Source organism: Cygnus olor, chromosome 27 (assembly GCF_009769625.2).
Source record: "Cygnus olor isolate bCygOlo1 chromosome 27, bCygOlo1.pri.v2, whole genome shotgun sequence".
Classification (NCBI taxonomy): domain Eukaryota; kingdom Metazoa; phylum Chordata; class Aves; order Anseriformes; family Anatidae; genus Cygnus; species Cygnus olor.
In genome coordinates, this window is record NC_049195.1 from 3,350,945 (window position 1) to 3,371,874 (window position 20,930).

General features: G+C 53.9%; 1 protein-coding gene across 1 annotated transcript; it reads right to left on the reverse strand.

Moving 5' to 3' along the window:
* Positions 1-3,671: 3,671 nt before the first annotated feature.
* On the reverse strand, positions 3,672-15,356 carry SLC25A37 (solute carrier family 25 member 37). Its single transcript, XM_040538244.1, has 4 exons — positions 15,128-15,356; positions 8,016-8,244; positions 6,515-6,571; positions 3,672-5,302 (listed from the first exon to the last, which is right to left on the reverse strand). Exons 1-4 carry the CDS (start codon positions 15,329-15,331, stop codon positions 4,782-4,784), a joined length of 1,011 nt encoding a protein of 336 aa, XP_040394178.1. The 5' UTR covers positions 15,332-15,356; the 3' UTR covers positions 3,672-4,781.
* Between the last annotated feature and the right edge of the window lie 5,574 nt (positions 15,357-20,930).

Genomic DNA, 20,930 nt, shown 5'->3' on the forward strand with positions numbered 1-20,930 from the left:
CATATAACGAAAGTACGGAGCAAAGCAGACACCTGCTGCCCTACACTTCTTTGCTGCAGGAAATCCTGCACGTTTAAAGAGTTTCTACAGTCTACCAGATAAATAAGACACATTTAAGAAATACCCTCGAAAGATATTTACACGATAAGCTGTACTGGTTCCAAAGAAACCATTAGTGTCGATTAGAAAAACAAATCCTCTCTGGAACATGCAAGTTTTTAAGGGAAAAATGAAAGTTTTGTCTTGCGAATGGCCCATCAGGCCTTTCAGCTGCCTGTTTGAGTGTTTTTCAGCTAAAGACACGTTTGTGACCCAGCTATAGTTGATGCAGCACATATGGCTTCCCCTGCCTTCATGTCTGGGGGAAAATTTTGTGAAATCAGATAACCACGGACATTAAAAATCCATCCCCTGCTCCCCATGGCAGCCCCTTCTTGTGCCTGCCAGAGCAAACTTGGGCTCAGCCCTTTCCCAACTCCACAGCCTCCCCCAAACCTTCCTAAAGAGCAGTATCCTCCTTTTTCTCAATGCCCAGAAATATCCAAAAAATGGATTTAACTCAGAAGAGACCCCCGCGCATCTCCTCCCCGCCTTGTCCTGCAGAGAAACCATCCCCATCTCCTCCGAGCAAAAACCCCACCTTTCAGGACTGCAGACACGTTTGCTCCAGGAGCATTAAATATTTACCTCACAACGCAAATAGAAACATAAACCAGCCCAAAACATTTTGCTGGGCATAAACAACGCTTTATCTCTTTATCTTGTCTCGTAAGCACATCAGCCTGGCCTCCACCCCAGGATACCGATGGCATCTTATTGGCACTGAAGGTCAAAAAAAAAAAGAAAAAAGAGGAAGTGCAGAATAGCAGAGAAAAGCAAAGCTTTTTGGGGTAGATCTCTGTCCCTCCACTGAGCAGGAACCAGCATATGCTAGCACGCCCAGGACCCCCTTTTTTCCTCCAGCACCCCTGAAGACATCAGACTTACTGTGTTTGTTTTTTTACAGCAGCATGTCAGGGACGAGCAGCGTCTTTCAGAGAGATGTAGGCATGACAAGAGTTAATCTTTAGGGTTTCAAGAGCTTCTCCTGATCCCTGCATTGGGATCTCGCTGAAATCACTTCCCGTCATTGCAAGCTGTGTACCTGAAATGGCCTCGATTTCAAACCTGGCATTTCTGAAACGAAACTGAAAGGAAACTAGTTTTTGCTCCATTCCCTCATAAAAATTGTGCAAGGCTGCTCCCAAAAATAATTTTCCAGCTACAGCTCCAGTTTTTAAGGCTGGAGATTTACACCAGGGAGTTTTCAGCTCTTATTCTGAGATTAGAGATGCAGAAGACTTGGTAAACTGAAATACGGCTTTCTGAAATATGGTTTCAAGGCATTTTGCATGCTGGGGCTGTACAGCAGGGAGCCCAAAGCCCGTGGAACCCTCTAAATCACGCGTTCACCCCAAAATGGATGCTTCTTTGACCCCGTAGCACACAACCAGCTCCTCCCCATCCATTTTCTTGCGGGTGGGAAGAAAACTCCATCCAAGACAGGCCAGGCTGCTTTGCAAGCCAGACTTTGCAGGTTTGCTCTGCAAGCAGAAGGACATTCCCAAATGCTCTGCAGCAGCTCCTAGAGGAGCACCAGCCTGTGATATGTCTGTAAAACCCTTCCCAGGAGGGTTTTCTTCCTTGAGCTTTACTCCCCTGGACACCACTAGAAGGCACCAACCCTCCAGGCACCGGCTGCAGGGCTCCTGCTCAGCCCCGTGACCCAGCCCCAGCACCCACAGCCAAAAACAGCCACACGCATTGAGCCCAAAAGGCCAAAAATCAGATTTTTTTTTTTATTTCCTTGAGCTCCAGTGATACAACTGTAGCAGCATCTCACAACTGAACTCCTGCATTGTTAAATACGCATTTAAGAGAACACGCTGAACTCCAAAGCGGGCAAAAAAAATAAAATAAAGAACTGCGGACAAAGTTACTCATCCTCCCCCTTAAATACATGTGCGTTCATTGCAGACAAAGCAGCAGTACATGTTTCACATACCAGGTTAAAATAACTTCAGACTCGCAGCAAAACTTCCAAACTGAACACAGGAAGAGAGGAGGAGCAATGGCTTTGGTGAAGGGGCTTTGAGCTGGGGATCCAGCATCAAGCACAGCAGGAAACGAACATTTATTGAACAGATTTTTGCAATTTTTAGACCAACTGGGCACACCCCTTCTCATTTCCAGCTGAAGAATGGGAAGCCTGGTTTTATTGAGTACCCAGGGTAATCAATAAAGAGCTCAATAAACATAGAAGTGCTCCTCACCCACTCTCAGCTCAAGGCAGCGCAAGTTCCCAAGAAAATCTGGTTGCTCGTGCTCGATGCCATGTGTGCTCAATGCTCCAGAGGGAACCAGACACTCATTTTCCCGAAAAGCAGCCGAAATTGGAAGCAACATCCCCCTCTGAGCAGGATGCTCGGCTGCACAGCCAGGGCTGACCCTGCCCACCGAGCCCCCGGGGACACCAGGGCCTCCAGGAGCAGCCACCAAAAAAAAAAAATCAGGACTACGAAATCCCAGCGAGCAGAGGAAGAGGAGGATGCACGGCCAAGTTTGACTCCTAGGGAAGCTGCACCGAAAAGCTGCCGCCCTCCCCTTTACGCTACACTTTGCCTCTCAGCATTAAAGTGACCCAAAATTTTCTTCTAAGTGTTCACGCCCATCTCCGATGGATTTTTTTTTTTGTGCAGTTCTGGTTCCTCTTAGTGACTCTCTAGCTTCTAAAGTCAAAGGAAAAAAAGATGCCCAAGCCTAGCAGCAAGCTCGAGGATCTCCAACCTCTAGGACCCTGGTGGGCAGCAGGGGCTGAGGGCTTCCTCCAGCGGCCTCGAGGGTAAACGTTTTGCACTTTAAGACAAAGTGTGCGTTGGACACAGTGATTCGTTCGGTTTCAGAGACAAAAAGGCATGGAGAGCCTCATCATGTCATTGGCACAAGGTTAATTTACACAAGGCACAAGCAGCACCGCCCAGAGGCGCTCTGCGATTCGGCTTCTCCAAATAACGGAGCAAGAGGCTTTTAGCTCTGCTTAGTGTCATCCCATACAGCATGCCTGGCTTGTGGGACATCCCCAGTGACGCGTGCTAGTCACATTGCAGGCCTTCCTCAGGCCCTTCCTGTGCCAAAAAACAAGCTGAAGCCTCATCTGGGGCACAGCAAAAGCTGCCACCAGCACAGCAGTGGGATGGGACCAGCCTGAAATATCTGGGTGTGAGATTTGCCCATCGGAGTCCTCAAATCCCTAAAATCCCTCAATTTTGTCATCGGTTACTGATGCCCACGTAAGTGGTTCAGGCACCCAAAACCCACTCCCCAGGACATCACACCAAGTTTGCAGAACTACCTGGTGCCATCTGTGGGGCAAACCCGATCCCCTCAAACCAGGGAAGGGCACTTTGGGGCTCTCCATCCCCAGCACAAAGGCTGCGCTCCAAAAAAATCAGCATTTCTACAAAGGCAAACACGAAGGACGCGTCGGGAAGAGCCGTTCCCAGCAGGAGCAATAAGGCTGACACCCTTCAGAGCAGGCACAACGTTGCCAAACGCCACGAATCTCAGCTTTTGCAGCAGCAAAACCAAACCCACAGCACGAGGAACCTCTCCAGGTTGTGGTTTTTACCCCCACCCACCCCCGAACAGAGATGAACAGCAATTTATTGTCAAACGCAGACTGAGAGGCGGCTCCAGGTCTGCAATTTGGACTTTCCCAAGGTTTTCGGTGCTGGCTGCTCGTTTGGTGCTGCCAGGATGCAACCAGAAGCTCCACGCACCCTGCTCCAAGCCCAGCAGCTCTCAGGATGCGCATGGATGCTCCTGGAAGCAGGATCGGGGCCTTAGTGAAAAAGAAGTACAAATAAATTAAGGGAGGACGAAGCCTGTTCCAGCTATCACACACCATAAAAATGTACCTTTAAAAAAAAGTGTTTGAAAAAAATACTATTCTTTTAAAATCGACATTTTTAAGAGTCTCCTTGTAAAAAAAAATATATCCCCTCCTCTGCAAAGTGACCAAGCATTTTGGGGCGCCCCTGCTGGCATCCTACTGTTTCCCAACGTGGTGTCCCCATTCCTTCTCCCCAAGGGCCCCAGCAAGTCCCAAGGGGTTACCAAGTCCCTCGATACCCACAGGAGAATCCAGGCCACTGTCTGGGGGCTAAATGCTGTATAATTAAAGCCAATCTGGCTATAAAAATAAATGCTTTTGTGTCTTCCTTGCACATGATGGAAGAATGTAGCCCTTTTTAAACAGCTCAGCATCTAGCTGTAATAATATTTAAAAAAACAAACCAAATGCCTACATAGAAAAATAAAGGATAAACATTATCCATCTATTTTATATTTATATAAAAAGTTCTACCAGAGGATATTTTGCTTCTTCACCGTAAAAAAACAGCCTAGGTTTCATAACCTAGGCTTATGGTGAGGAGTAAACTACATCTTCAAACTTATCCAGAGAAAAAAATACCAGTTAACGATTTTGCTTCTCCAAAATAAAGTTATTAAATATATATTATTATTATAAGTCTTTATAAACTATTTCATCCTTTAAGCGACGAGGGGAACGGGTGGCTGAGGAGCATTTTAAGCCCACCTTCCCCCCAGGGAGGGGGGGAAAGCAGACATCAGCTGTGCCCCCACCAGGACCCCGGCCCGTTTTTCAGCAGGGACCCGGCGCTGGTGGCTCACACACACGGAGGGGACACCGAGGCTTGAATTCCCTCGGTGTCCTTCCTTCAAAAGGATGTCCTTTTCTCCAGCTTGTGCTTCGTGAGGAAGTACTTGAAGAACTCATACACCGACCAGGCGATGGCCGTCGAAGGGATCTGGTAGATGACGCGCGCCTGCACCCCTCGGAAATACCCCGCGACGCCCCCCAGCTGGTAGACAGTCCTGAAGGCGTTCACCATGCCCGAGAGGTGCCCGCTGATGTTCAGTGAGCTCAGGGCCGTGTTTTCTTGAGTGTTGAGCAAGGTCTTGCAGACGTCCAGAGGGGTGGTGGCGGCGGCGGCCACGGCCCCCGCGACGCCGCCGGCAAAGACGTGGGACAGGGGGTTGTACTCCCTGCGGGGGTTCACCTGCTCCTGCATGAACTCGTAGGTGATGAAGTGAATGGCCTGGAAGGGGACATTCATGGTGAGCTGCGTGGTGTAGCTGCGGTAGAAGGCACCCAAGCCCTCGGTGCGCCGCACTGTCCTCACGCACTGCAGGACAGACTTGTAGGGGGAGTTGAACATCTGCATCCGCTGCTTCACCACTGCTCCGGGATGGCCACCACGGGGGGAGGAACGACAGGCAGCACCAGGCAGGATGGAGGGAAGGAGATAAAGGTTTATTAGCCGAGGAACACGCTGCTTGGATATTGCAACACCCAGCCTGGTCCCTGCTCCGTGCCCCAGCCATGCAGACCCAACCTCTCCTTCCAAGTTTGACCTCCAAGTTTGAAGGGCTGTGACACAGAACAGGCATTTCTGCAGCAAGAGACTCCCCACCTACATGCTTCTACCCAAAAGAAATCCATAAATCCTCCACTTCCCCTGGTATCCCTAAAGAAACCCAACAGGGGAAGCGGTCAGCCCAGCCCTGGATTGACACCTCTCCAATTCCATGGGTCAAGGCACCCCTCGAGCATCATTAAATCAAGCTAGAAAGTGATTAGGACAGATACACGAGGACCCCCAGGTACAGCTGGGGGGGATGCAGAGCTCGTGCATGGAACCGTCATGCACACCAAGCCACCAAGGTGGTTTAATAACTGGATGTCACCCTGGAGTGGCAGGGACCTCACCTACAGCCCAACACGCTCAGGTGGAACAACTTCAGCTGACTGAAGCAACAAGTTATTTATTAAAAAATCCCTTTAATCAGGATATTACAGTTTTTTTTCCCTATAAAACTTGCCTTTGGTCCAGCTCAGAAGCTGAGTATGTTACCACCAGATAGCAGTCCAGCTCGTTGTCTCCATTTTAGGTGCATTTTACAGTTAGCCCTCCTGCACCAGATTTCTCCCACCAGAAAGGCCATGCACTGGCCCTACCGGCTGCTCTACCTGTCTGACAACCTGACCGAGCTCAGCTTTGTTTTGGTAGTCCAGAGCTTCAGAAAAACCACAACCACTTTAGCAAAGATTTACTGGCAGAGCCGTGAGGGCATTGTGACTCAAGCTCCCGCTGGCACCGACCGCCTCTGCTCTACAGACCGAGCTGGAGCAGGCACAAGGGTGACACCATAAGGGTGACACCAGTTTTCTTGCAGGGCCACAAAATGTCATGCAGACACTGCACAAGCCCCCAGAAAATAAGCGAAAAGAGCCAAGCAGTGCTGGGCAGAATGTCTCCCTTGGTGCTGGCCCTTCTGATCTCATTCAGAAAAGGAGCAGCATCACCAAAGCAAAGGGCTCACGGTGCTGAGCTGGCACAGAGCATCCCCAGCGCCTTGCTGGGCTAACAGGGTGCAGCAAGGGCCTTACCTTCAGCTGGATTCATCACTGCATCGTGTAGCAAGGTGGCCACGCTCCCAGCTATACCTGCAAGACACAAAAACATCCTTCAGAGGAGATCTGGAGACCGGGGGCTCTCCCAGAGCTCAGCAGCAAGCTCGTGGGAGCACCCAGTAACATGACTGGTTTCCAGTATGGAAAAACCCAGCCAGGGCAGCTCAACAGAAGGCAGGATCTGCAAGCCAGCTCCGGCAGCACCCCGTTTGCTGCTCCCTCCAACAATTCACACGGCTTTGCCTACGCAAGACGCCACCGGCTTAACTCGGCTTGCGCTAGACCGAGAAGTGAGCAATGCTTAGAACTGGCTCAGTGCATCTATAATTAGGTATTTTTCATCCATTTACGCAGTCTGGGCTTTAAATGCTAATTGCACGGATTCTGCAAGCATCCATCCATTCATTAATGACTCTGCAGTTGGCTCAAGGAGGGGCCTGGAGCCACACCTGCCCCTTTGATGTAAGTTTCCATAGCAGATTCTGTTGCCCAAACGACTTTCGGTCATTTCTCACAGTGCTTTTGCTTCCCAGCTGGTCCCGAAAGCCTGTAGCTACTTGAAAGGCAGGCAGAGGAAGCGCAATATGAGCGGAAAGCAGCAAGCCAGAAGGGTATCGTGCCCTTAACTGAGTTGGTTGAGTCAAATTGAGTGTGTGCCATGCCCCACAAAGTCCCCTGCACAACCTCCTACAAGCCCAGCTGCCCCGTTGCAAGGTGCCTGCTGCTACAGCTCGACGCCTTGACCTGAATTTATTTATTATTTATGAACCTTCCTGGTAGAAGCAAAGCCCATGGCAAAGCACGTGAGGACAGGGGATGCAGTGTGCTTGGCCACGCTGGAGCTGCAGGGAAGCACCAGAGCTTCAGACCTCCTGAGGTTGGGATGGCAGCTCCAAAAAAAAAAAAAGCCAGGAACAGCCAGTCACTGCCTGGAAACACCCCTTGTCCAACATACAGAGGCTTGAAAATTTGGGGATTAAAGATTCTGTGTGGAAATCTGGATTAGATGAAGGCTTGGGAAGGGGCACAGTAGTGCCATCAGGCCAGGAAGGGCTCCCTCTGTGGATGCTGCCACCCAGCCCATTTACACCTGAGCTTTGGGGGGCACAGTTACAAGCACAGCTCACCTTTCCCCAGCCAAATCTGCCCCTGCATCTGTTTGTGCAAGACAGCCAAATTCACAGAGCTCAGGGCAGTACGCCCAACCACTGGCAGGAGCACAAAGCGCTCGGCTGGAGGGCTGGTGCCACGCTCATGTACCTGCTCTCCTTCCCAGGGCTCCAAAATCACGTGCGAGCCTGGGGTTACATCCTGCACCCTCCTGCTGGGCATCCACGGGGCTGGCACGAGAGCAGGGTGCTCTCAAGAACAGGGCAGCGAGGGATGGCAGCTCCGTGTGCAAGGCAACGAAGGGAAAAGCTGCTCACTGCAAGCTGCTTTTGTGCAAAAAAAAATAATAAAAAATGAAGTCAAATACCATTGGCCAAGTGGCTGTTTCCTCCGTGCTGGATGGTGTCGCTGAGACTCTTCTTAATTTTTTCGTAGCAGGCGAAGTACATGGCGTGGGCAGGGCCAGCCCCCAGCATGGTGACATTGATGCCACGTAAAGGCCTCCAGAAGCCTTCCGTCAGGACAATCTTCTTCAGGGCTTCGTACACGCTCCTGTACTGGGCTTTGGGGTCCGGCTGCAGGCTCTGCATCCTCGTCTGCGACAGAGCACAAGCAGGGGAGAGGCCTCAGTTACCTGCCCTCAATGCAGAGCCCACAAACCACAGATTTAAGCTCAAGACTCAAGATCCAGCATCATTAGATGAGTAAATAATTAATAAATTATTGAGCTGGAGCCCAAGCCCCACCAAAGCTGCAGAACCCCCCAAAAACCCATTGAAGCCATGCCCAAGCACCATTTATTCACATTTCTCCTGCCAAATCAGCCCCAAGAAGTCCACGATCCCATTGCAACACCAGAAGGAGCCTGCTCATGGAGGGAAGCATAACCTCTGCTCCTGTTTATGCACAGGGAATTAAGGGCAATTGTTCAAAAGCCGAGGTGAAGAAATGCAGTTAGGGCTCTAATTGCCTCCTGCTTTCAACACTCCCGGCTCTGCCCCAGCTTGTTCCTCCTGCAGTCGCTCTGCTTTCGATACCCAGCAAGCAGGGTGAGTCCAGCCGACTGGGGAATGAGTTTCCTAGAAGGGCAAGCTAAAAAAATAGGGTGCCAGAAAGACCCTTGGGGATTATTTGTCCCCAGCAGCCTGCCATGGAGAGCCCTGAGACATCCTAGGGCACATCATCCCCACATTTTAGGGTCACCTGTAGCCACCAGCACCCTGGGCTGGGAGCTTTGCACCATGTTTTGAAGACAGCCAAGCTCAGTACATCCAAAAATACATTTTAAAACTCATTCCCATCACTTAATTATGCACCATGGAAAAAAAAATTACTTGCTTGAGTTTCCTTCTAGCTTCTGTAGGCTGATGGCATCCCTTGACCAGAAATGCTCACAGCAGTGAGTGCCCATCATGAACGCTCTAGTAGGGGAGAGGATTTGCAGACACAATCCTAAGGCTGTTCAGGCTTTATAGGGTGCCTTCCGAGGTCAGATCTCAGCTTCCTACAAACGTGCCATGATGTGCTGCCACCGGACACCCCGCTAAGATCAGCCCAGTGCACGAGCACGGCTGATAAGAGGGAGGACATAAGGGGGCAGCCACGGATCCGTGCCCCCTTCATGCAGCAGGCCAAGGCTCTGCTGTAATTACAGCCCCAGCATCAGTGACTTCTTGATACGGCACCTTAAATTAGTTCTAATTCCTTTTGACTCCACATGCTTCAGCTCTACACCTGCTGTATAGCAGACAGACTACACCAAAGTCCCTGGTTTGGATGTGCAACACCTTGGGGTCCAAGTTTGAGCCCAGAAATGCAAAACTGGCTTGCTTTAATCACGAGGTTAACACACGAGCAGCCCTTCCCCGATCAACACTGAAAGCTGCAGCACCGAATGCAATCCTCTCGTCGTCCAGAATAAAAAACGCACATTTATTTTGCTTCCTTCCAGCAGCAGCGGTGCCCCCAGCCTGGTGCTGCCCTTGCAGGCAAAGCACAACAAGATTTCCCTGCCCAGTCCTTGGCAGCAGCTCAGCACCAGAAGAAGGGCTCTCCCGTGCCTCCTCCATGCTTCCACAGCAGGATGTGTCCCCTGGAGCTTATCAAAGCCCTTCAGCAATTAACCAGGGGGCAACACCGCAGCTGGGCTTTCTGAGGAGATTAAACCAATGGAAGTGGGGCAGATTTGGACCTTGGATTCCTCAACGCACGCTGGTGACCAGAAACTTCCACAGGCACTGGTCTGAGACCAAGTAAGAGATCGGGGCTGAATTCCAGACTTTAACCAGTGCCCTGATTCAAGCTACTAAGAAGTACAGAAATAAGCAATGCTAATCCAACTAAATCACTGCATTTGTAGTAAATATTCTGAAAAACACACAACAATTGCATTTTCGAAGTGACGTAACTGAGCTGCTGGCTGAATTTCAGACCTGAAGCATTGCTCAGTCATCATTACAAGGCATCACCCTACAACCAGCTGGAAAAATTTGCATCCCCCCCCTGTGTTGCCTTTCCCTCCCTGTGCACGGCCCAGCACCGCTGCAGCCCCATGGCAGGGGTCCCAGCTGGGCTGCAGGCGGTGCTGAGCCCCACGCTGTGCACCCCGTGGATGCCCGCAGCAAAAACAAGCTCCGTGTTTGGGGAAAGCTCCAAGGCCACCTTCCCTCGGCGTGGGGGGAGCTGGGCTGAGAAACAAAGCAAAGCTTACTGCTCCAGAGCACCGAGCAGCGCTGGAAATAACCCCAAAAGCAGGGAGCAGCCTGCCTTTAAAGGCAGCGACAGCACTGAAATACCCCAAAACGCGCTTAAAAAAAAGTCTTACATCAGCTCTCAGCCTTTGCTTGGCATGCACAAGGGTCTGAGACTCCCCCCCTCCTCAGGTTTTGGCACCCTCCCAGAAATTGGGTGCAGAAATTGGGGCGGATTCGGCCGTGCCCCGCCGTCAGCGTGACTCAGCAGCACCCACCGGCCGCATCCAGCCGGGGGCTGCGTGCTGCCGGTTTCGACTTGAAGGCGTTGCTTCACTCTCGGACTCCGAAAGCGATCCTGATCTCAGCCCGGCTTCTTGCCAGGAAGCCTCCGGAGCCGGGGGAAACCGAAGCACTTGGCAGCATCCCCTCCTCTGTAGGGGTTATAGGGGAAAAGCGCTGCACAGAGCAACAAAGCACCCAGCTGGCACGTGGTCCTGAGCACCCTCCTGCTGGGCATCCGGCTGCTTTCACACAGGAAAGCAAATATTAATTTTTTTTTTCCCCCCCTTCTTGCATTATCTGACCCATTTTGGAGGGGTCCCAAAGCTGCACCAGATCCCACAGCACGCAGTAGGGTTTACGCCGCACCCAACCCACGCTGCTCATTGCATCACCAGCCCCGCAGCCAAATCCGCAGCCCGGCACCTTTCACGGGACACGAACAGGTCAAACAGCCCCGGGAGCAACCAAAAAAGCACAAATGCACGCAGATCCTGCAGTGCGAGGAGCTGGGAACAGGCCGGGCCCTGCCCCGGCCGGGATAAGTTTATCGCGGCCGGAGCAAACACGGTGCTGGGTGCTGCACCTTCCGAGGCTGCCAGCAGATGATTTTGCTCCGCGGGCTTTCTGCCACTTATCTGAAGCCTGCAAGCTCCTCCAGGAGCTCCCGCCCCTGTTGTTAGCCAGCCAGAAACGCTCCTCCACCTCCTCGGGTTAAATCCTCGTTGCATAAGGCAGGAGCGCGCCGCCGGCCGCAAGCATCCGGACAGTCCCGGTTTGAGCCCAGGCACAAGAAATAAAAGCAAAAAGGGACAGCTTCGGGTTCAGGGAGCATCCCAAGGATGCCATTCTGGGGAGGAACCCGGGCTGCAGCTCCCAAAATCCTACAGAAAACCCAGCGGGCATCGCCCTCCACGCTCCCGTCCACACCAGCATCTCCCATCCCCTGGCTCCTCAGGCAGCTCAACTCCTCACCTGGGGCACGAAGCACAAAATCCCAAAGGAGGAAGCTTGATGCTTGATCCCATTCCCCGCTCCAACCCCAAAAGCACCCAAGGTTTGCCAGCAGAGGCTGCACAGCTGCCTTAGACGTGCCGCCGCTCTCCTTGCACGAAGTTGAGCAATACGCAGAGTCTGCAGATGCCTTCCCAGAACCTTTTCCAGGCCAGCAGCTGACACGAGCAATGGTCCTGGCCAGTTTTCTATCCAGAAGTGTTTCACTAACACTTCTCCAGCTCCTCATTTTCCTGCGAAGCGTCGCTGATTTGACAGGCGACTGCACAAATAAGCTCAGGCACTTTGTTTCTTCTCTATTTGCTCACCCAGCACATCCATGTGGCGCGCACACACCCCAGACTCCCCACAACACACCAAAACCACCAGATTTTTACCAAAAAACACCAGATTTTTACCAGGAAAAAATGCATCAATTGCTGCAGTGACTGCACCAGACGCTGACGGCTGCAGGACACAACCAGGGACACCGGAGATGTGGCACCGTGAAGCTCACTGACCAGGGGGAAATTCAATTTCTCCAGGAATAAATGCAATTAAAAGGCATGGATTTGGGGCGCACAGGCTTGGAATAACGCCTGCGAACACCTTGCCTCTAGAAGAGGGCTCTGGTGCCACTGCTGGACCAAGGCGTGCAGGAGGATGACTCCTCCAGCCTGGTGCACGAAGCCACCAGCCCCAAATTTCCTGATGGGGTGACCCCAAAGGCTTACAGCCGTGGCTCGCAGCACCCACGCTGTCCCCTAAACAGGCACAACTGCTCCTGGTGGTCACATGTTGTGGGTGCAGAGCCTCTCCCACCTCCAAACCCAAACCGAGGCAAGTGTCCTGACCCCAAAATTTGGGACCACAGCTCTGCCTTGCCCTCAGACTTGTGGGTTTTCAGGACCGGAGTTGCAAGCCCCAAAACAAGCCAGGCAGCCCAGGGCAGATTAGCCCTCGTAGCATCCCTCCCCACAAGCTGTTCGTCCTTCCCTGCAGACAGACAAACGTCCCTGGCTGCCCTATCCCCAGCAGCAGGAGACTTCTTGCCCCTACAAAGCCACCATGCAGCCCGTGTCCCCCTGCAGCCCGAGGAAGAGGAGGGTCCCAGGGGGTCTGCAGGAGCTCCACCACCAGCAGCCCTGGGCACGGGATCCCAAAGCATCCCACATGCCCACGGGGCTCACTGCAGCATCAGGGCACAAGGAGTGGGAAAAAAATACAAGGAAGAGCACAGCTGCTGCTGTCCCTCATAGGAGGGCGGCATCACGGCCCCGACCTCAAGCTGAGGAATTGTGCAAGCAGCCAAAGCAAGCAATTCCCCAAATTGCAACATTTTCGCTTTCTCTTTGAGAGGAAGTGACTTGCAGGGACCAAAACATTTCCTCCAAGGGGCAAGTGAGCAGCCTGGGTGCCCAGGACACCACTGGGAACCTGCCCCATTGCTCTGCTCCCCGACCCCGGTAACCACCAGGAGCAGGACAGCTTGCTTCTCTTCTGGAGGATGCGAGCAGCACATTTCCCGTGCTGGAGTGAACGATAACTGCTGCTTACAGCCTAATTAGTGCCCGGTTCGTTAAGCTCCGCGGGGCAGCTCGCTGTATGGGATGGCTGCGGGGGAATTCACCGCAGGTGGCAGCTCCCTGCGGAGCACCTCCAGCTCCCAGAAACCAGGCACTGCTTTCGTTTTCTCCCCCCTCCCTTTCCCCGCAGAGGAAATGACCTCCCGAGCACGGCGTGACGCCCGCAGGGCTGGGCAGCCGCTCCCGCGGAGGGCACGGGGACAATGTCGCTGTGAGGAGCCAGCTTCGGGGGGGGGGGAACCCAAAAAAAGGGGTTTTGGTACAAAGTGGGACAGCCGTGAGTCGATACGGCAAGGTACGGCTCCTGCCACAGGTGTCCCTGGGGCTCTGAAAGGTGCTGGGGGGCAGCAGCAGGGCTGCCCCATCCCATGGCTCATCCAGGCTGTCACAGACCCTCGGCCCCATACTCCAATCCCCCAAACCCCACATGATTCAACATCCCCTGTTGCAGTAGGACGGGGATGTGTAGCAAGAAGGGGAAATTTGGCTGCTCTGTGCAAGCTCGCTGCCACCCCAACAGCAGCTTCTGCTGCTCCCTGCAGCCCCTTTGCAAGGAGGGGGGACCCCAAGAAAGCCCCCCAATTTCTGTAGGATCAACGAGCCCAGCACACCTGGGACCTGCTCAGATGCACGCACCACTCCGTGCCACCAGCATTCCCCTCCTGGCTGGAATTAATCCCAGTTTGGGAAAGCACCAGAGGAAAAAGTTGGGGAGCAGAGCTCCAGGACCCCCCCCCGGGGGCAGGCAGGAGGACTTTGCTTGCGGCACCAGGACAGCCGTGGCCGGGCACCGCACACCTTTGCACCGCACCTCGCGCAAAGCTCGCCGGGCTCCCACGGGACGCGTCGGGGCAGAGCAGGATGACACAGCACCCTGCTGCCCCCGGGGGTGCACCCAGCTGCAGCACCCTGCCCCTCGCTCACCCCGAAAGCCTCTTATACAGTTCCCCTCCCCACAGCCTGGCACAACCCTGACCCCCCCCGCCCCCAACACACAAACTTTCCCCTTGCACGCTTTCCCCGTTTGCAACCCGTGCTTCCCTCCTCCTTGCTGCACTCTCTCTTCCCAGCACCCTTGTACCCCATACCCTGTGCATGCCACCCTTGCACTCCCTGCTTGCACCCCCTTGCACCCCCAAACCCTGTACACACACCCCCTCCATGCGACCCCTTGTACCCCTACGCCCCATGCAGCCCCCCTTTACACTCCACCCATGCAACCCCTTGCACCCCCACACAACCCATGCACCCCCCATGCACACGCCTCCTTCTAAACTCCCTCCAAGCAACCCCTTACACTCCATAGCCCACACACCCCCCTATACAACCCCTTAGACCCCCACAAACCCCCACTTCACACCCCCATACCTCCTACATCCCCTGCACAACCCCTCGCACCCCTCCTCCCCCCTACCCCACACACCCCCATACAACCCCTTACAGCCCCATACAACCCCTTAAAAACCCCTACACAACCCCACTTTACACCCCCTACATCTCCCTATACAACCCCTTATACTACCCTACACCCCCCTTCTCCCCCAGTAGAGTTATATAAACGTCACCATACACCCCCATAACCCCCACATACCCCCCAATACAGCTCCTTACAACCCCATACCCCCCAATACAGCTCCTTACAACCCCCATACCCCCCAATACAGCCCCAGACACCCCCCATACACACCCTTACAACCCCACACCCCCTAATACAGCCCCATACCGCCCCCATACGTTCCCTTACGACCCCCATATACCCTCTTACAACCCCATACATTCCCTTTCAACCCCATACCCCCTAACACATACCCTTACAACCCCGTACTCCCTAACACAGCCCCATACCTCCCCCATACACCCCCATACACCCCCTTACAACCCCATACAACCACCCCCCCCCGGGTCCTCCCCCCCCCCTTTACACCCACCTTCACCGAGTCCACCGGGTACATGACGGTGTGCTCCATGATGCCCGCCACCGCCCCGGCCAGCATGTGGGTGCCGAGCGAGGCTCCGCTGGGCAGGCTCTCGTACTCCTCGCCCTCCATCGGGGCCACGGCAGCGGCCACGGGCGGGGGGCCCGGCCCCGGGGGGGCCGCCGCGGAGCCCCCCACGGCGCAGCCCAGCTCCATGCGCCCGGGGCCGTGGGGGGGGGGGGGGGGGGGGGGAGGCGGCGCGCCACGGGCTCGCGCGCTCCCGCGCCCCGCTTTAAAGCCGCGCCCTCGCCCCGCCCCGCCCCGCCCGGAGCCGGCCAATGGGGAGCCGCCTCCCCCGCCAGCCCGCCTCCCATTGGGCGGCACGGAGCGCGGGGCGAGGAGGGCGGCGAATGGGGAGGGGGGGGGGAGAGGGGAGGGAGGGGATTGGTTGAGGGCGGCGCGCGCGCGCGCGCGCGTGCCTTTTGCGGGAGGAGCGCGCCGGCGCGCCCGCGCGCGGCGGTCCCGGGGTTGGAGCCGGGGTTGGGACGGGGAGGAAAAAGGGAGGAAAAGGGGGAAAATCGCGGCCGGGGCACCACGGGGTGGGATTTTTTTTGGGGGGGGGGGGACATCAGCGAGGTGTTATTTTTGTAGGAGGTGGGAATCAGTCGGGTATTTTTTTTTTCAGGAGGTGGGCATCAGCAGGGTGTTATTTTTCATAGGAAGGAGGTGGAAATTAGCCTTCTGCACATGCACGCTCCACATCCAATCCCCCTGCAGCCCCAAATGTCCACTAAAGTAAGCGGCTGGATGTGGTGCCCACGCCCCGCCTGGTCCTGAGGCTCCTCATAGGGAGAAAAGTTCATAGGAAGGTGTAGGAGGGCATCGTGCGCTGCCCTGTAAAGGTTTTTGGGAAAGGTGGGGTCTGCAGCGAGCACTGTCCCTCACTGCAACTCCCGCCTTGCACGCCACTGCTGCTTCTTCCACAAAACCGACCCAAACTGATTGTATTTAGAGCCCTGAGATACAGACTTGGAGGGAAAACCTGCATGGTGCTGGGCTGCAGCAACAGCCCGGCCTTTAAGGGATTCCTCCTTTCGGGATCCTTTGGAATTTGACCTTGCTGGGAAGGTGGCGTCAGGGCGCATCTCGCACGCTGAAACCAAGGTTAACCATTTGCATGAAGTGCCGTGATAATGCCAAGCAATTTATTGCTGTCTGAACCTTGGGAAGCACGGCAGAAAACCACGGGCACAGAAGAGCATAAAACTCTGGCAGTTGTTGCTGGCAGAAGGTGTGACACGGTGTTCAGCAGCCCGGAGGTGGCATTTTGGAGCCGGGGAGCCACGTGCCTGGCTGAAAATGCAGCAGCAGACACTCCCCAAGCATCACCCCCGTCTGCAGGACGAAGCGCAGCCGTAAATCAAAGCGCAAGAACTTCCCTTTCGTAACGCAGCCTCGTACGAGGAAGCAGCTGAACTAAAACTCGAAAGGGAACACTTTCCAGTATTGCTCCACATAGTTTATCGAGGTTTCCTCTTCCATAAACAGCTCATCTCTTTCCAATGCCTTTGGCAGGGGAGAGAAGGGTGGAGAAATTGCAGTGTCACCAGCCGTAATAAGCCCTTTCCCCTACACTCATAGGTCTTGCTCCCTGATAAGAAATAGGATGAATCAGACTGAAATATGGAGCTGTTTCCAGGTGGGAGAGGGTTATATTTTAACCTCAAGTGGCGTGGCCATGAGGAATCTCTGCTCCTGTTCTGCTGCCCAAACAACCCGAAGCGAACAGACCTGGTGCAGCCGAGATGCCAAGGCAGAGATGCACAGAGCTTTTCCCCTGCTCATGCAGAATGGGTAGAATTACTCATGCTCTGTGATATTTGTTTTCTGCGCCATTTCCAGCCTGACACAACAAATAAGAGTCACCCATCACCAGGCATCAACAGAGTGAACTCGACTCGATGTACAAAACCCTCCCTTTGAAGCAGCTCAGCCTCGTGCAGCGACTCCCTTTTGGACGCAGCTTGCTTGATCCCATCCCCAAATTCCATCAGGAGAGGGTGAAGCCTCCTGTGCTGCTAAAAGCCCGGGTTGACCACAGGCTTGCTCAGGGCACGCTCATCCCTACCCCAACAAGTCGCTGCAAAATGCACCACGAATTAAACGGTGATTCAGACCCGCAGGTCCGAGGTCTCGCCCCTAACCTCTGCGCCCTGGGACAGCTTTTAAACAGCTTTAATAGAATTCTCTGCCAGATGCTTGAAGAAATGACCCACCACCGGAGTGAAATGCTCCTTGCTTTCATGCTCCCCAGCCCAGGGCAGCTGTGGACCCTCCCCAGCCCATCAGCAGCGCCCAGTTTTGCTTATCGGGGCAGGAGGCACAGGACCCGCCAGCTGCACCCATGGAGATAAGGCAGGAGTGTCCTGCTCACGGGCGGGCACCTTCTGGGAACCTGAAATTGGGCGTTATCTGCCAGATCCAGGCAGATTGTTGGTGGTTTTTTTGGGTTTGTTTTGTTTTCTTTTTGCATTTTCCAAATCTTCAGCATCTGAGCAGAACCTCGAGGGTTCGGTGCTGCCCAAAAGGTGCCTGGGGTGGGCAGGGGAAGCTCCTCGCACGGCGAGCTGCCCTCCAGCAGCACATTACAGGATGCTGCTATTAATTCAGATGTTCAACACAGTAATTGGGCTCGTAATTGTGGAAAGGAAAAGGCACCTTGTAGCACTGTGGTGCAAAGCGTTCCCTATAGAAAAGGGATGCGACCAAACCTACCTCATTCAGGGTGAATATCTTCAATCTCATTTGCAAACGTCCAACACCAAGAAATCCCAATGGCTTTTATTTTTTGGCAGCGTGCATGCCACATGCCTGCCCTGTGAAAAGGCTGGGTTTCATGCAGGAATTACCAGTTTCCCACCCCACGTGGCATGGACACGGTGCCACAGCAGCAATGCGATCCCTACCCCTGCTCCTCCTTAGAAAGGTTCAGAGCCAAGAAATAGATTTTAAGCACCACAAAGCCCTTTGGATTTGCACCCCAGACTTGTCCTTAGGTGGAAAAAATGGGTCAAAACTGCAGGTTTTGTGCTGCCTCAAACCTAAACCTTCCATGTCATCCTTTTCTCTCGGACCTTTGAGCACGATGCGCTCCGGTTACTCTTTATTTCTGTATTGGCAAATGCCATAAAAATAAGCAAATAACATTGTTGTGTCTCCGGAGTGGGCTGACCCACTTATTTGCGCACCAGCACGAGGCATTCCCTGCCGCTGGGTGGGTTAGTAAGGGAAAATCAGCCACCCTGGGGGTTAATCCCTGCGCTGGGCAGCTCAGGGCATCTCTTCTCACCGGGATTCAGCCGGTGCATGTAGGACAGCACCGCATATATGGACCAGCACCGAGGTTGGTGCCAGCGAGGGGCATCAGTGTGAATGCAAAGTCAGGGAGAATTGGGCCGAAACAGCTGAAATCTGAAAAGTCAGCTCTGTGGCCCTGCTGACGCTGCGGGGGCAGATCCGGCCCCATAACCATTTATGCAACCTCGGAGGTGAAGGAGGTGTGGATGCGAGGAATTTGGCCCGTGGGTTTTGTTTCAGCCCTCGCCTAATCTGACCTAATTTACCATTACCTCGCTGAATGGATTAAGGTAACAGGGAGAGGCAATCCTGAATGTGTATAATTAAGCTTGCTTTTTTGTGCTACTTCCTGGACAGAAGCTTTTCATCGACTTGCCTTTCTGGTTTGGAGCCCTCGGGAGACAATGGGAAAGGTGCAGCCCCGCGCCGGTGCTTTCGGGATTTACCGGTGGCAGCGGGCACGGGAGGCTGCCAGGATCCCACTGGGGTTGCTGGTTTTGGGGACAGCCCCGCTGTTTGCTTGGAAAATGAGGTCCCCAAGGGATTGTGGTTCCGGGGATGAGCCCGAAGCAGTGTGGATGCTCTGCCACCAGCTCCTTGCATCGCCTCGGTCGAGTCTTTTTATTTTGGTGTGAAAGGTTTTGCTCCTTAGACAATGGTGAGCCCCAAAAGGATGAAACAGGAGCTCTGCAAATGGGCAAATAAAAACACATCTGGCTGGGGAGGCCAGGCTGAGCTCTGCAATAGGGAGTTTTAACCTCAAAAAAATACACAAAAATGCAAGAAGAGGAGAGGTGACACCTCAGCCCTGCTCCTGCAGGACTGCTCGGGGCTGATCAGTGGGGACAGATGCTGAGATGCCGTCCCCCTATCTGCTGGCCCCGGTGCCGCTGCGGGCTGATATGTGGGAGGGTGCGGGCAGGGTGGGCGCCGTGCTGCTGCCAGATAATGCACACACCTCGCTGGGGTCGCAATTTGAAATTGCAAATGCCCCCGACACAAGCTCTGGGTGTGCATCGCTGCTCTGGGTGTGCACCGCGCTGTTTTCTCCAGGTACAAGCGAAGGGCACGAGCTATGTTCATAAGCAGCTAATATTTTCCCCGTCGCTGCAAAGAGCATGCATCTGGAAATAATTAGCATGCACAAAAACAGCTCGCACATTCCTCCCAGGCCTCCATTTTGTGCCGCCTGCAGGCTCTGGCATCTCCGGTTGTATCGGCCGCTCTCGGTATTTTCAGTATTTGGGGACATCCCATACGGCCCAGGCCAAACTCTGACCAAAGCTTGCAGCAGAAGCAGAAACCGTGCTCTGCCCTCAGCAAACCAGCACGAAGAGCAGCTTTTTCTTTGCGTGCCTTGATGGCAGCGCTGGCATTTTTTATTTTTATTTTTTATTTTTTTTTTGCAAAAGCCTTCGCCGCCGCTGACATGCTGCTGCTTGTGCCTTTGTCTCTGCAGATGACGGCAGCATCGGGCAACAGCTGCAACAAAGCCATTCCCAAGAGTCCTGAGTTGCAGCCACCGCTTTTAGGTCAAGCTAAGCTCGGAAAGGGACCGAGGGGCTTCCTGGCTGGCCATGCACACCCTGCAGAGCTAACGAGGGTGTATATCCACAGAGAAGGGCTGCAATGCTTCCACCCCATTAAAAACCTGCAGTTTTTGGGTGTTTTGGAGAGCCACACACCCGCAGCACGGCAGCAATGCTCCCGGTGCTGCTTGCACCGAGTGAAAGGTGTTTCCGTAGCTGTGAAGCCACGTGCGTGTCCGTGGGCAGGAGGCAGGGCCGGGCAGGGTTTTGTCTTCAGTGCTTCTGGGGTAAGTTCATTAAAGCCCTTCAGCTAACGGGGAAAAACACACTGGAGGTGAGGGGCTTCTCCCTCAGCGCGTGGCAAAGTGGCTGCAGTGAGCCCTGGTGGGAAGCAGAGCCCCAGCCCCACGCTGGTTATCCGGTGGTAGAAGCTGGTGTGCAAACCTGGTGTGCAAAGCCTGGTGTGAAATCCTAGTGTGCAAAACCCAGTGTGCAAACCTGGAGTGCAAAACCCAACATGCAAACCTGGTGTGCAAAACCTGGAGTGTAGACCTGATGCGCAAAACCCAGCATGCAAAACTGGTGTGCAAAACCTGGAGTGCAAAACCCAGTGTGCAGAACCTGGTGTGTAGACTTGATGTGCAAAACTCACCTTGCAAAACTGGTGTGCAAAACTCAGCATGCTTAATCTGGTGTGCAAAACCTGGTGCGTAGACCTGATGTGCAAAAGTCAGCTTGCAAAACTGGTGTGCAAAACCCAGCATGCTTAATCTGGTGTGCAAAACCTGGTGCGTAGACCTGATGTGCAAAAGTCATCTTGCAAAACTGCTGTGCAAAACCCAGCATGCTTAATCTGGTGTACGAAACCCAGTGTGCAGAACCCGGCGTGCAAAACCCAGTGTGCAAACCTGGCGTGCAAAACCCAGCAT

What these genes read in the sequence shown, in the direction of transcription:
- SLC25A37 (XM_040538244.1), bottom strand. Translation starts at nt 15,331, where the DNA reads ATGGAGCTGGGCTGCGCCGTGGGGGGCTCCGCGGCGGCCCCCCCGGGG. An exon ending in ACCCGGTGGACTCGGTGAAG is followed by an intron (nt 8,245 to 15,127) that starts GTGGGTGTAAAG and finishes GCTCTGTCGCAG; the next exon opens with ACGAGGATGCAGAGCCTGCA. An exon ending in AGTGATGAATCCAGCTGAAG is followed by an intron (nt 5,303 to 6,514) that starts GTAAGGCCCTTG and finishes ATCCCGGAGCAG; the next exon opens with TGGTGAAGCAGCGGATGCAG.